The 14,150-nt window shown below is 34.0% G+C and overlaps 1 protein-coding gene across 1 annotated transcript; it reads left to right on the plus strand.

Moving 5' to 3' along the window:
• The first annotated feature begins 1,301 nt into the window (after positions 1-1,301).
• ca15c (carbonic anhydrase XV c) lies at positions 1,302-4,212 on the plus strand. Its single transcript, XM_052611035.1, has 8 exons — positions 1,302-1,371; positions 1,487-1,513; positions 1,654-1,824; positions 2,414-2,565; positions 2,854-2,955; positions 3,074-3,146; positions 3,327-3,493; positions 3,620-4,212. The coding sequence occupies exons 1-8, from the start codon at positions 1,302-1,304 to the stop codon at positions 3,815-3,817; spliced, it is 960 nt and encodes a 319-aa protein (XP_052466995.1). The 3' UTR covers positions 3,818-4,212.
• Positions 4,213-14,150: the final 9,938 nt, after the last annotated feature.

Consider the following 14,150-nt stretch of genomic DNA (forward strand, 5'->3'; position numbering starts at 1 on the left):
TCAAACTGGGACACCTTTATTGGAAAACTGGGACACTTAAAACACATTCAGTTGTTATTCAAGTGTCGGCCTTATAAATTAAATACAAAATAACAATATAAACAACAATATAAACAACAACAACAACAATAATATAAACATCACTTTTTTTAAGAAGGGGTGCAGGTACAGCAAATTCAATACCCTGTCCCAATTTAACAATATGCTATTGGCAAACTGGGACAGTGTCAAAATAGCATAAAAAAACCCCAAGAAGATTAATATGAATGTGATTTTTTAAAATTCTGATTCACCATTACATCCTATAACAAAATATGTAACAATTATAAATCGTCCATGAGTTGTTTTATTTTTATAACCTTAACATGATTTACCTCAGAATGCTATGTCATTTTACTTACCATCACAGTTCACTGTAAGGTTGTTAAATATGATGTGCCACACCCCGGAAGTGATATTTTTTTATTTTTTATCACATACTTGCTACTGTTGAGTTCAGTGTTGATTTTTAGTAAAAAAAAAAAACACATCCATGTAAAGATATAAATTATTAAGCTTAACTGTCCCACTTTACCCATTGTCCCACTTTACCAGCATTCACCCTATATATATTCACCCTTTTTTTATTTATTTTTTATGATAATATACTGGCAGTTAAATTTAGAATTAGCCTATATCTAATTTAATCTAATAATGGTTGGTTCTTTTTGGGTTGTTCCACTACTAATGAATCATTGCTTTAAAAGCGCCCTGAAATTAATTAATTATTTAATTTATTGACACATTTGAAACATCAAAGTTGAGTCGACGGCTAATAATAAAGTTATTTCTAATTTTGATGTCTGGTAAGGGAAAGTGCAGTGTAGTGAACTTCGTCTTCACCCTCCATCACAAGAGTTTTAGAGAATCTGACCGATGTGATGCTGAGACGTAAAAGTGCGATAAGATTAAATCAAAGGGACTGCTATGAATTTGTTAAAAAAAATCTCTTAAGATAAACGACGCCTAATGTGACATGTGAGCGTTCGATAGGAATGTCGTTTATCATCAGCAGATGAACTGAAGTGACACACCCATTACAGGTGAGCAGTGAAGAGTACTAAAGGCGAGAGTGAAGCCAATAACTCATCACATTCCTCCCTGCAGACAGTTGAGTCAAGCCAGAGAGGTGAGACCAGACTACACATTATATGATTGATCACATTTCTCCTGTCAAATTAAATTAATTATGCCTACTTATATGATCAAAAAAAAGTTTTCTGCTTTTAATTTTATGATTATGATTATTATTATTAATATAGATGATTGTCTTGCTGGTCATTTTTGCTGCTCTTCTGTGTCCCACCGTCCACAGTACGGATGCTTCAGTGGGTGAGTATAACTGAAGTTTAACTTAATTTACGCAGTGAATAGTATAGTTTTATTTTGCATGCCATGTGTTTTCATTGGTTTATATATATTAATATTGTCATTTCACTGTAAACAGAATGGTGCTATCACAAGGCAGAATGCAGTAAGTGTGATTAATGCGTTTTTTGCACCCTACATTGACATAAAACTTGATATAAAATTGATTATAAATTGTATATATTACTTTATTAAAAACTTGTTCTGAAGTGATTTATTTATTCATTTATTCATCTATATGAATAGATTTTACCACCTGGCCTAATATTTTCCCTGAATATTGCAATGGATCCAAGCAATCTCCCATTAATATTGTGACTGCAAGTGTTCAGGGCAACCCTAACCTGACCTCCTTTAACTTAACTGGTTTTGATGACAGCTCCACCTTCCTGTCAGTCTTAAACTCAGGAGAATCCGGTAAGGATCACTGCACACTGGGAACCTTAATTTGCTAATATTACTTGCATTTATTTCAATGCACATTTAACAGAATAACCTATAAAATAGTTGCTAAAAACTTTCAGCAGTCACTTATTCAGTGACTTCTATGAGGAATACCTACTTAGAAAACCAATCCTTAGGAAGAGGTAACAAGAAGTATCACATTAAAAAGGTTGCACAGAGAAGTTCAAAAGTGCGAGCTAGCAAAGAGATGTAGGTGATATATTGCTAGACAACAGAAGAATATATAATGGAAACTTAGACTGGCAAAAGTAGGGGTATGGTCATGGAGTGCAGATTAATCATCTGTGATGATCAGAATCAGTGTATATCATATCTTTCTTTTAACAGCTGAGTTAAGGCTGCTCTGTGCCTGCTTAAAACTCAATATGAAGATGCAATGTTGCATAAAAGCCAAACTAAATTAAGCCTGCTCTACCCACCTCTGCATCTAAAGTATACCATTGTATTTGCAGTGTAAATACTATTTCTGCACAGCATTAAACAGTTAAGAGACTGAGAAAGCTCTTCTAAATTTGCCGTAATATGTCCATTGTCTTCACAGTGGTGGTTAACCTTGATGATGACAAAATGTCAGTGCAAGGAGGTGGTCTTCCAGGTCTTTACAAAACTAAACAATTCCATCTCCACTGGGGTAACGGCAGCTCCTCACCTGGCTCCGAACACACCGTGGATGGCAAAAAATACCCAATGGAGGTATGAATGAATGAATTTTCCCTGTAAATGCACTGCATCATTTCAAATATTGTGATGAAATAGAACAATAATTTTGGGTTCCACAAAAATCTTTTTTTTTCAAAGTCTAAAGTACATTTTAAAAATCTAAATAATTTTTTTTTTACTATAAAGAACCATTTGTATACTGTACAAAGGGAAGGTTCCATGGGTGTTAAATGTTCTTTGTGGTACCATTGATGTCGATAAAAATCTTTATTTTTAAGAGTTTGTGTTCCTTCACTGTTTGTGTTCTTTCATGTCTCATAGCTGCACATTGTAAATGTTCATTCAAAATACAACGGGAGTGTGTCAGCTGCTCTAGCTGCCAAAGACAGCACAGCATTGGCTGTTCTTGGATTCTTCATTGAGGTGAGCATGTCATTACCTGAATGAAATGCAAACCTAAAAGAATATTCATGGCTTAGTTGTGTGCAAACACAGGCCTTTTATTTATTTTATTACTATTATTTTTTTATTTAACCACAAGGGAACCAATGAAGTGAACAAAACAAAAAGCTGGGATATCCTAACATCCTTTTTGACAAGCATCCCCAATTCAGGTGAAAAAAATGTCTTTTTTTCTTTTTCTTTTTTTTTTTTTTTGAGTGAATACTTAAACATTGGTGTATTTGGTTAATCTCTATTTCACCAATATAATTTAACAACACATTAACACATAACTAAAGAGAGCCAAGTAGTTTTATGACACCCTACTGATTTTATTTTATTTGTATATTTAGGTGATACAACCACAGATATCATGAATCAAATCACACTGAACAGTCTGATTGAAGGTGTGGACAGGACTAAATATTACCGTTATCAAGGCTCCCTAACTACACCCAGCTGTAATGAAGCTGTGGTTTGGACCGTGTTTAAAGAGCCCGTCAAAGTTAGTCACAATTTTGTAAGTAAAGACAGCTCCATGGTACAGTAATTCATAAAAATCATATTCGTCTATTACTGGGTGACAACTTTTACATATTCTGAGTAAAAAAAAAAGTCACTGTATTTATTTTATTTCTCCAAACAGATCAACCGCTTCAGCACTACTGTCTTTTTCAAAGATCCAGATGCTTCAGTTCTGATCACCAACAGCTTCAGAGGAGTTCAGCCCTTGAATGGTAGAGTTGTGACATCACAGGTGGAACAAACAGCAGCTTCATCAGCGGCCACATCCACTTTATCTATTATCACAGTACTCCTCTTGTCCAGTTTGTGTTGGCTATAGAAATATGCTTTGTGCACATTTATGAAATGATTTAATTTATTGCACTACACGGTGTACATTTTGATTTGCATTTGATCATGACTGAGGATATCTGTAAATATAGATTTGTATCCCTTGTGATTGTTGTTACATGGGAAAAAATAAGATGTAAGTTAGAAGTTTATGACAAATAGCTGTTCCTTTTTCAACCAAATGTGTTTCTATTTCTATATATTTTTAAAAGCAAATGTTGTTATCTGTGATGATAATAAGTTCTTAGATGTATTACGCTGCTGATGCTTTATATGAAGCTTCTGTGTCATATTCAATATCGGATAATTCAGTAGTATTTAAAATGATTTGTTTTTAAATTGTAAAACCTGATTTGCTTTAAATTTAGTTATTACATTTAAAATAATAAATTTTTGTGGTTTAATAACAAAATGTCTCCAAATTATTTCTGTTTATGTACCGTATATGAGGGTCCAATGACCAATCAAAATGTTTGTAATTATATGTACTTATATACAGTACCATTTTTATCTATCATACACTTTTTATGTGTATGTGTATACACACACACACACACACACACACACAAACACACACTACCACTCAAAAGTTACACTTTTTTATGTTTTTGAAAGTAGTATTTTATGCTCAAGGCTTTTTGAATAAAATTTGAATAAAAAATATACTAATATCTAGAATCTCTATTAGGAGTGTGGTTTAAAATGGTTTAAATTCTGTTTAACTGTTTTGGTGTATTATGGAACCCACAGGCCACTTATGACACTGGAAAACCAGAGAGCTTTAAAACTTTAACATCTACTTGTCAAAAATCACCATTATTTTTAATTTTAAAATATCAAGTTTCAGGCAGCAAATGTGGCACATACTTGCCAAATTGTATCTTTGGGTATTATGTTCTACTGTTTTTTATTTTTTATTTTTGTTACTACCCCCCACCTTCTTAATTGCTTCTGTGAAAAGAGCTATACAAATAAGTGACTTCCAATGCTCTTCCTTCAGCTCAGGTGATTAAAATATGCATTAACTCAATATATCAATATACGATCTTATTCCTGGAGTGGACAGAACTAAATATGACTGTTATCTTGGTTCTTTGACCACACCAAACTGCAATGAAGGTGTGGTGTGGACCATCTTTAAAGACCCCATCAAAGTCAACTGTGATTTGGTAAGTATGGGGGAAAGCTTATTTAGCAGAGTTGGTAACTGCTGAAGTACATTTTCCTTCCTACAGCAGTAAAGTTTTGAAGTGTTCCAGTATCTCTGGTTTACGGTGCCTGTAAGGTGACTTGTTCGGTTTACTTAGTTTTGTCATGGCCACGACATAATAACTCGTGGGAATGTGATAATATGTCGTGGCCACGAGATCATTTTGTCGAGGTAACGACATCCCGAAATTGAAGCAAAAAACAAAACAAAAAAGAATATAAACGAAAAAAAGACTTTATGTAATATTTATTTATGATAAACTTCATTTGAATGCTGACGATCGCATGTAATACAGCCCGGTAGCCAAAGCATATGGTTAATATAATAATTACTTAAAGGGGGGGTGAAATGCTATTTCATGCATACTGAGTTTTTTACACTGTTAAAGAGTTGGATTCCCATGCTAAACATGGACAAAGTTTCAAAAATTAAGTTGTACGTTTGAAGGAGTATTTTTGTTACAAAAAAACCTCTTCCGGTTTGTCACAAGTTTTGGAAAGTTTTTTTTCGAGTATGGCTCTGTGTGACGTTAGATGGAGCGGAATTTCCTTATATGGGTCCTAAGTGCGCACTCTTCTGCTGGAAGAGCGCGCGCTCCCGTATAGCAGAACACTGAGAGGCTGAGCACAGCCTGATCAGAGCGAGAGCGTCGCGAAAAGTCACAAAAGAAGTGTGTTTTTGGTTGCCAGGGCAAGACAACCCTGCACAGATTACCAAAAGAGAAACAGCATTAAGGGACCAGTGGATGGAGTTTATATTTACAGAGCATCAACGGAGTTGTGCAAGTGTTTTTGTTTGTTCCCTGCATTTCGGATTGCACATCGTTTATTTCTTAAGGATAATGCAGTCCCAATGGAAAAGGGTCACGATCGTGTGTTGGAACCGCATGCGGTGAGTAAAACTGCTTCAAATATCTCTGTGTTGTTAACTTAGCTATCAGCGCGTAAGCACATCAAGTAAACAACATGTGATGTTGTCATCAAACTGCACTTTCCACATGTAACTTACAGCTTAAAAAAAAAAAAGACGACATAAAGTGGAACTTAGTCATTTTCCAAAACCGCTAAGCAAATATATACAGTTTCAGTACATACCACATAGCATACCGCCTTTGCTGATGCTGCTCTTGTTAAATTTCAGCCTCTGGATCTGTGTCACAGCTTCCACATGCTCTCAACTCAAAAGCCTACTCGCGCTCGTGATTCTTTAGCTCCGCCCACACGTCACGCCTCTAGGCGCTCGTGTTTTTCCGGGAAAAATCGATAGAGACTATCTTTCTCTTATAAATATAATAAAACTAAAGACTTTTTGGAGTTATGAAGGATGCAGTACTACTCTATAGGTACTCAAGATTAACAGGATATTGAGTGAAAACGAGCATTTCACCCCCCCTTTAATTCAAGATAAAATATTAATGAATCCATCTCTGATAATCCCGGGGTTACTATGGTCACGCAGGTTTGTTTACGCATTAAACTCGTGGCCATGAGAAAAACATGCCGTTCCCTCAACATAAGAAGTCGAGGCCACGAGAAATGGATGTTGTTCCCTCAACATAGCATCTCGAGGCCACGACATAAGGATATCGTTACCTCGACAAAATGATCTTGTGGCCACGACATCATATGACGTTCCCACGAGTTATTATGTTGTGGCCACGCCAAAACTAATTAAACCGAACAATTCACCTTAAGGGCACCGTACTGGTTTAATAGTTTTAAACCATTCTATTCCCGCCTCTCACTATTAGATTAACCTGTTCAATACAAGTGTTTACATCAACAAGACGACCAACTCTCACCTAATGGTGGACACGTTCAGGTGTGTTCAGCCGGTCATCAGCAGGATTGTGACCTCACAGGTGGCTGGTACCAGAGCTACTAGTCCTGTTTCCCAAACAGCATTTGACTTGGAAACGGATGCATACTGGTAGGATTGTAGTGTGAGGTTGGTAATGTTATGGCACAAGTTAAGTGTTTAAAAAAAAAATTATAATCATAATAATTTAAGAATGATACTTGTTCCATAAACTTATCATGTAATGGCCCGTGCAGATCTTGAATAAAATGGTTAAAGGCATCCTGCTTGTTCATGCATTAATCTTAATAGCATCCAACACTACTTTTAACATGTTATCGCCTTTTATACAACTTAAGATCACTGTTTGGTGCGTGTATGCTAATTGTTGTATTGTGGTGTTTTTGAAATCCATGTTTGTGCACTTGATTTGGACATAAGACTATCATCAGTTTTGCACTTCAGAATGAAACTAAGCTTTTTAATTTGTATTGTAGTTCCTTAAAGGTAACGTGCCATCATTTGAGTGTAGAAGGGAGCTCAAGTTGAATTTAAGTTTTGTTAGGCAGAAAAGAATGTCTCAGATTAAGTGATTGAGGTGTTTTGTTGCTGGATGTAATAATGGACACGGCAGTCATCATTTACACCAGACACCTGAGCCGCTGCAGTCACAGAAGATTAACGTTACTTTCGCTTTGGAGGTTATGCGCCAATATGCCTAAATGTGTCTGAAATCATTTGTCATCGACCTTCATCTAAACAAGAAGTGACTATACGTTTTTTTTTTTTTTTTATTAATCTTTGCAAATCGCCTTTCCTAATATATGCTAGTTATCAAGTTTTGTGGCTATAGTAAACAGTACTGCTCATCACTGCATGAAAGAGAGGGGCGGGATCAGCAAAAACTCATTAGCATTTAAAGCAACATGAACTAGAATTGCTTGCAAAAAACAGCCATTTTGATGGTAAAAAGCTGTTTTTTACACTTCCATTGAGAAATTAACATAAAAATGTTATAGACTTTTCATTAAGACCCCAAAGAATAATCATCTATATCAAATTGGCATCCGATTACCCCTTATAGTTGAGAAACTTATGCTGAAGTACACTCCAGTTTATCAACTATGTTTTAGAGACCCGATACGTGGACCGATACGTTTCTCCAGACCTTTTTGTTTACTTTTGCAACTCGGATGAAAATAACAACAAAACAAGTTTAGTTGTTGGTTTTAATAAAACAAATGTGTTCAAAAACAACTTGTATGTCTCTTCTTCAGTATAAAAACCTGAATGCAAAACAAAAGCTTAGGGTTCCACCTAGTGGTAAACTTAAAGGAAGAATTTACACGAAAAAGCTTAAGCTAAATTTAAACATGCTAAAAACAATTATTCTGCTAAGAGTATATTTATTTGAATCCAGTTCAGTATTTTTCTTGTACTTTTGAGAACGGCATTAACAGTCTCCATTACATCATTTTGAACTTTTATTTATAGAATCCAAAGCATTTTGGTTTCATGTGTGAACCACAGGTTCTACTGAACCTCACAAACAAAAAAAGCCGAGGGCAGTATGACCAGAACATTACAGAGCTCCAAAAAGCAGATGACGGAAAAGACACGGTACACAAGCTGCTGTGACCACTGCAAGACACATCTGCCCACAAATACAATAATAAAATCATGTCATTTTATAATGAGTCATGGTACTCTGTGGAACAAATTACAATCAAACTATTCCAGTAAATGTAATTATAATTCTTTGGTCATCATTTAAGTAATGCTGATTAATCTTGAATTGGTTGTGTTGGGATGTCATTGTAAAGACGTACCATTCAGTATTTCCAGTACACTAGAAGTGTCATGACCGATTTTATCAGGAGTGTGTTTCACACACTCACAGATTTTTGGTAATTTTATAGTCTATTTTTTCTCTCTCCACCATGGTTTCCCAAGGAGGGATATGCCCTTGTTATTCCGTCAACTTCATCCTCTTTTTATCTATCCAGAACATAAGCAGATGAGAGTTCATGAGAGCTACGGGCAGCCAGACAAGTGTTCGCACATGTTGTGAATTATGCTGATTTTTTTCATGAGAATTTTTGATGAATACAAATATGAAATCATTCAAGAAATTGGTAAATGAGACCCAGTGTCTTGGCAGAATTCTTTTCGATTTCTTGCAGTGCATATTACAATATTGTATCTTTATAAAAAGGTTACTAATTACGTTGCATTGCCACATTTAATGGAAGTTGCTTTAGTTTCCTTACGTTATTTGTTTCACCTTCAGAATGACTCACAGGATTTTTTTGTTTACATTGGAGAAGCTTTGGGGAAAACACTGTTTCTTAGCCCTAAAATTGTTTGCATGCAATAACAAAACACCATAATAAAGGTAAAGATCATGGGGTGCAGTACCTGTAAACTTCACGGCCGAGCAAATCCAAGATTTGCAAAATCCAAGACTACTTTGCACCAATACACAGATTCTGTTTTGTTATTTTGTCTTCTGTCACAAGTTGGTTGGAAAGCAAGGAGAAAGCTGAGGCAATGATTTATATGAAAACGGTAAGATGATACAGGACAAAAAAAAAAAGTGTGAAAATATCAACAAATCAGTAACTTAAGCGATTAAGTACACAGGGACTAAGAACAGGTAAAGTAAAAGAACTCAATGAACCAAAACAGCATGTGACACTACCATTCTTTCCAGTAGGCACAAGTTGGCACTCTACAGAAAACAAAGTTTAAGTTTTGAGGAAGTGGGGATCATTGGAACAGGAAACCACCAGAGTATTAATATACAGGCATCTGTCCCCACATCTCACTGAGAGAAGATGCGGGAACGCTTTTTTTTTTCCACCTATACATTTGTTCCTCTTCCTTGACTTCCTACCCTTCCTTTACTGTATAGGGTATGCCCTTTTCCATTGTCTTTCATGCAAATTACCATCTGGCCCCAAAAGAACGCTCCAGGTCTAGGACAGTGTAGATGATGTGGGGAAAATTGTATAACACGCTACAGTACAACAGCTATGTTTCTCCCCTCCACCATGTTTCAAGTTTATGTGTGTAGACCAGGGTTATCCGACCCTGCTCCTGGAGAGCTATATTCCTGCAGACTGTAGTTGAACATATGAAGCAGACTCACTCCTTTAGTCAAAATCGAAGGTTCAAGGGTCTGTCCATACAAACTTCCCTGGTCCAATCATAAAGTGCAACTGGCAGCAGGGATTCCCCCCAAGGAGAAGTGCTTAGGGAAATTCCAGAGTGAGTATCTAAAAGCAAAGTGAAACTCTAGTAAAACAAAATGCATTTGAAGTATAATTATGTCAACGTACAGTAAAGAATGGTTCAAAACCCCCTGTTTATTTTTTACTTGTATCTGTCAGTCTGAGACGTCATTGCCATTGCTTATTGATTAAGCTTAAATTTCATTGCACTACAACACCACTTTCTGAAGTGGAAACAGTTCAAATTCAAGAACATGCAAAGGACTTTCTTTTTATAATTATGCACATATATAATGTAAAATGTTAAAATTGAATTACTCCATATATACTGTAGATGCAAGTGTACTTTTTCAATTGGTGTCAAGGATCCGGTACTTCGGTACCAATATTTTTTAAACGTCACGGTACCAGATTTTCTCAAACCCGGTACTTGATGCGCGTGGATACCTGAAGTGCATGCAGTTGGTCTTCTAGAGAGCCACAGAGCTTCTCTTAAACCAGAGACAGTAGACAGACTTGTGTTCTTAGCTAAAAACTTGTAAAAAAAATACTTATCCTGGTTTAATTATTTTTCCCAGTTTGTTTATTATTTAAATGCAAATGCAATCATATCGAGATACATATTGAATATCGTAAAAAATTGGACAATATCGAGATACATTTTTTTTTAATAATAATAAAAAATCTCTAGTGTAATAATGACAAAAATGTATAACAAAATTACTAAAGCTTTAATTAGAATTCAAATGAAAACATAAAATACAACAATAAAAACAAATTTAAAATATTACCAAAATATTAATATCAATGTCACTAAAATAAAATAAAATAATACTCAAACAACACCGTAACACTGTAAGTATAACAAAAATATCAAATGCTTATAATAAACACAAGTAATCATAATAGACTATTTGTTTGTTAAAGGGATGTAATCGCCCCTATGTCTTTAACTTTCTTTATGAAATACAAAAGAAGCTATTTTCAAAATGTCAGGGTAGACATGTTGTTTTTGACCCACTGGCTTTCATTGTATGGACAAAAACTGTGTGTTTTGGAGAACAAAAACAGTTTTAGAGTGACATAAACAGGAGTAAATTTCTGAATGCACATGCTCTTTAAGAAATCATACTAGTGCATCAGAACTCTCCCCCGACTGTCTCTTCTGTCTCGGCTGATTTTATGTATAATCTTACAGAAGAAGAAATATATATATATATATATATATATATATATATATATATATATATATATATATATATATATATATATATATATATATATATATATTTATGTATAATCTTACAGAAGAAGAAATATATATATATATATATATATATATATATATATATATATACTTTCATTGTCTATATTCCATTTCTTTCTTTTGGTTTAGTTAAATCAGAGAAGCTCACACACAGGGATCTCTCAGTCAGCCGGTATTCTGGAACTTATGATGAAGAATGTTTAGAATGCTAAACAGCCTTTTTTATTTCCTCTTCTCTGTGTTTTCTTCTGAACTTTGCCCATGTTCTTTTACAATTTTTTTGTGTGCACAAACAAATGATTACTGCAAAACATTTTTTCTCTTAATTAATTAGGCAACTATCATTTCCAGGTGACAGTATGATGACAGAGGTCCATCTAATGTGTGTCTAGGTGAACTCTGAACATTCCAGTTCTAATGACATTGACTGATGAAGTGTCAGAAGACAACCACTCATATGTGACACTGAAAAAACTAAAACAAAGTCTGAGCAGGGTTATTATAGCTAACTAAAAATAAAACCAAAAACAAAAATGTTTCCCAAGACATTATAATGTGTTCTTTGGACTTAACTGACAGACTGACGTTCTGAGGTTTTTTTTTTTTATCTCCATTTTATGTTGCAATTACTCTGCTTATTGTACATATCAAATATGAGACATTTATATCAGTAGTCTCATATTCATAATTGTGACCACAAAGTCTGTTTACAGTGTCTATCATTGGAACATGTTTAAATCTGCCATTGTCTGTGTGTGTGCATATAAACAGTACACATAGAGAAAGTGTGTGATATATACATACATAGATACATCACACGTATATTACTTTAACTTTCTGCACAACTCTGTATACATTGGATTGATTTTAAAAACTTGAAATTTGCACCAAACATACATTCCTGTAGGAAAATAATTTCAGCTCCCACGTTCCCACGTTAAATTTTCATTTGGTTTAACTTGATGTATTAAATTAACTAAAAACTGCAAAGCTGAATATATATATACACATACACACAATAATAAAAACTACATATACGTATTTTAAAAAGAAAAATACAAAAATAAAAACTAATTAGAAATAAGAAAACTATGATAGTATTTTAGTGAAAATGTTTTTAATGTCTGATATTGTAAGATTTTTTTTTTATCTTCACACATTTTCTATGTATCTGAACATTGGATGCATCACATGATTTTGAATTGCAATAGTATGTTTTGTTTTTGTTTTTCAAAGAAATAGTAATGCAATAGTACTTTCACATCATGAATTATGTTCTTTGAATGAGGCTTTTTCGTAATTATAATATCAGTAGGGTTGCATCACTTCTTTCAATCGCATTTGTATGAATAAAAAATAAAATAAATTATACAAAAAAAAAAAAAAAAATCTAAGTAGGTTCCACATCTTTATCAAAATGTCCAAGCAAAATTAGTTCCAGGCCTTGTGTATTTATGCAATGACCCCTACACAAGCTGAAGTAGTAAACCACTGTCCTGCTGTGTGTTAATGCTCCCATGTGGATCCTACTTGTCATCACAGCTAGAGATCATAAGAACTACATACAGCATGGGTCAACAACCTTTTGGGCATGAAGTGCAATTTTTTTTTTTTCTGGTTAACCACTGTGCCAGCAATGCCTGACCACAGCATGAATTTTTTCAATGCATGCTTTATTTACTGTATACAGTTCCATTAATTTAATTTCAGCCTCTTTATTTCAACTTTACCCTAAAATAAGCTTAAAATAATTCATTTTAATATATTTACACATTAAAGGTGCATAGTTAAAAATAAATATAAAACTGTCTTTTACCATGTAAAGCTGCTCGTAGTACTATTTGGAAATTATATATCATTTTAAGTGCTTTGAAAGAGTCTGTAAAAATAAGTTTGAAGGTTTTTATTTATTTACTGTATACAGTTCCATTAATTTCATTTCAGCCTCTTTATTTCAACTTTACCCTAAAATAAGCTTAAAATAATTCATTTTAATATATTTACACATTAAAGGTGCATAGTTAAAATATAAAACTGTCTTTTACCATGTAAAGCTGCTCGTAGTACTATTTGGAAATTATATATCACTTTAAGTGCTTTGAAAGACTCTGTAAAAATAAGTTTGAAGGTTTTTTTTTTTTGTTGTTGTTATTGCAAGTGGCCCTATACAAGAACACCTGGATAAAGCAGTAATATGATCAACAGTAACCAGGATGAAGCACTCATCTGTAAGGCTCTGTTCTGGTCACAGTCATATTCTCCTCTTTGACGTGGATTGTCAGGAAGTTTGGTCGGTTCAGGACACATCATCCAATCGACTGCTGTTGATTTCTGACTGACATTGTCTAATTCTCCGTTCTTCAGAATCCAGTATGAGTTGTTCTTGAAGAAATAGCAATCTCCTGAGAGGTTGAGAAAGTAATTGTGAGTAAAATGCATTGAGATTGCATTCAAAGTTGGAGAAATGTTGATTTCATCAGTTCACCCAATATTTGTGTACAACATACTGCATTGTGTAATTCTGCATTAAATATTTAAATGCTACATGGTTATCAGATTGAATGTTTACATGTACTTTACAAATAATGAGTGAAGAAGATAATGTTATAACTTGTGGTTGATATTCATTCTGCATAATTTCTTATGCTGGACATGGAAGACCAAGCAGATCGAACTGCAATTGTGTGTTTCTATAATTTTACTATTATTTTAATGTACTTTAACTACCATTTTAAAGTGTCATTAATGTAAAATACAAAATAACCTATAATGTTTCTTAATGTGTTTTGTTAATTTGAATAATTTAATAACCAAT

This window comes from Carassius gibelio, chromosome A12 (genome assembly GCF_023724105.1).
Source record: "Carassius gibelio isolate Cgi1373 ecotype wild population from Czech Republic chromosome A12, carGib1.2-hapl.c, whole genome shotgun sequence".
Lineage (NCBI taxonomy): Eukaryota > Metazoa > Chordata > Actinopteri > Cypriniformes > Cyprinidae > Carassius > Carassius gibelio.

Bases quoted from the DNA above. Each gene is read 5' to 3' on its own strand.
- ca15c (XM_052611035.1), top strand. From the start codon at position 1,302: ATGATTGTCTTGCTGGTCATTTTTGCTGCTCTTCTGTGTCCCACCGTC. The intron at 3,147-3,326 runs GTGAAAAAAATG...TTGTATATTTAG, and splicing joins GACAAGCATCCCCAATTCAG to GTGATACAACCACAGATATC. The intron at 3,494-3,619 runs GTAAGTAAAGAC...TTCTCCAAACAG, and splicing joins TCAAAGTTAGTCACAATTTT to ATCAACCGCTTCAGCACTAC.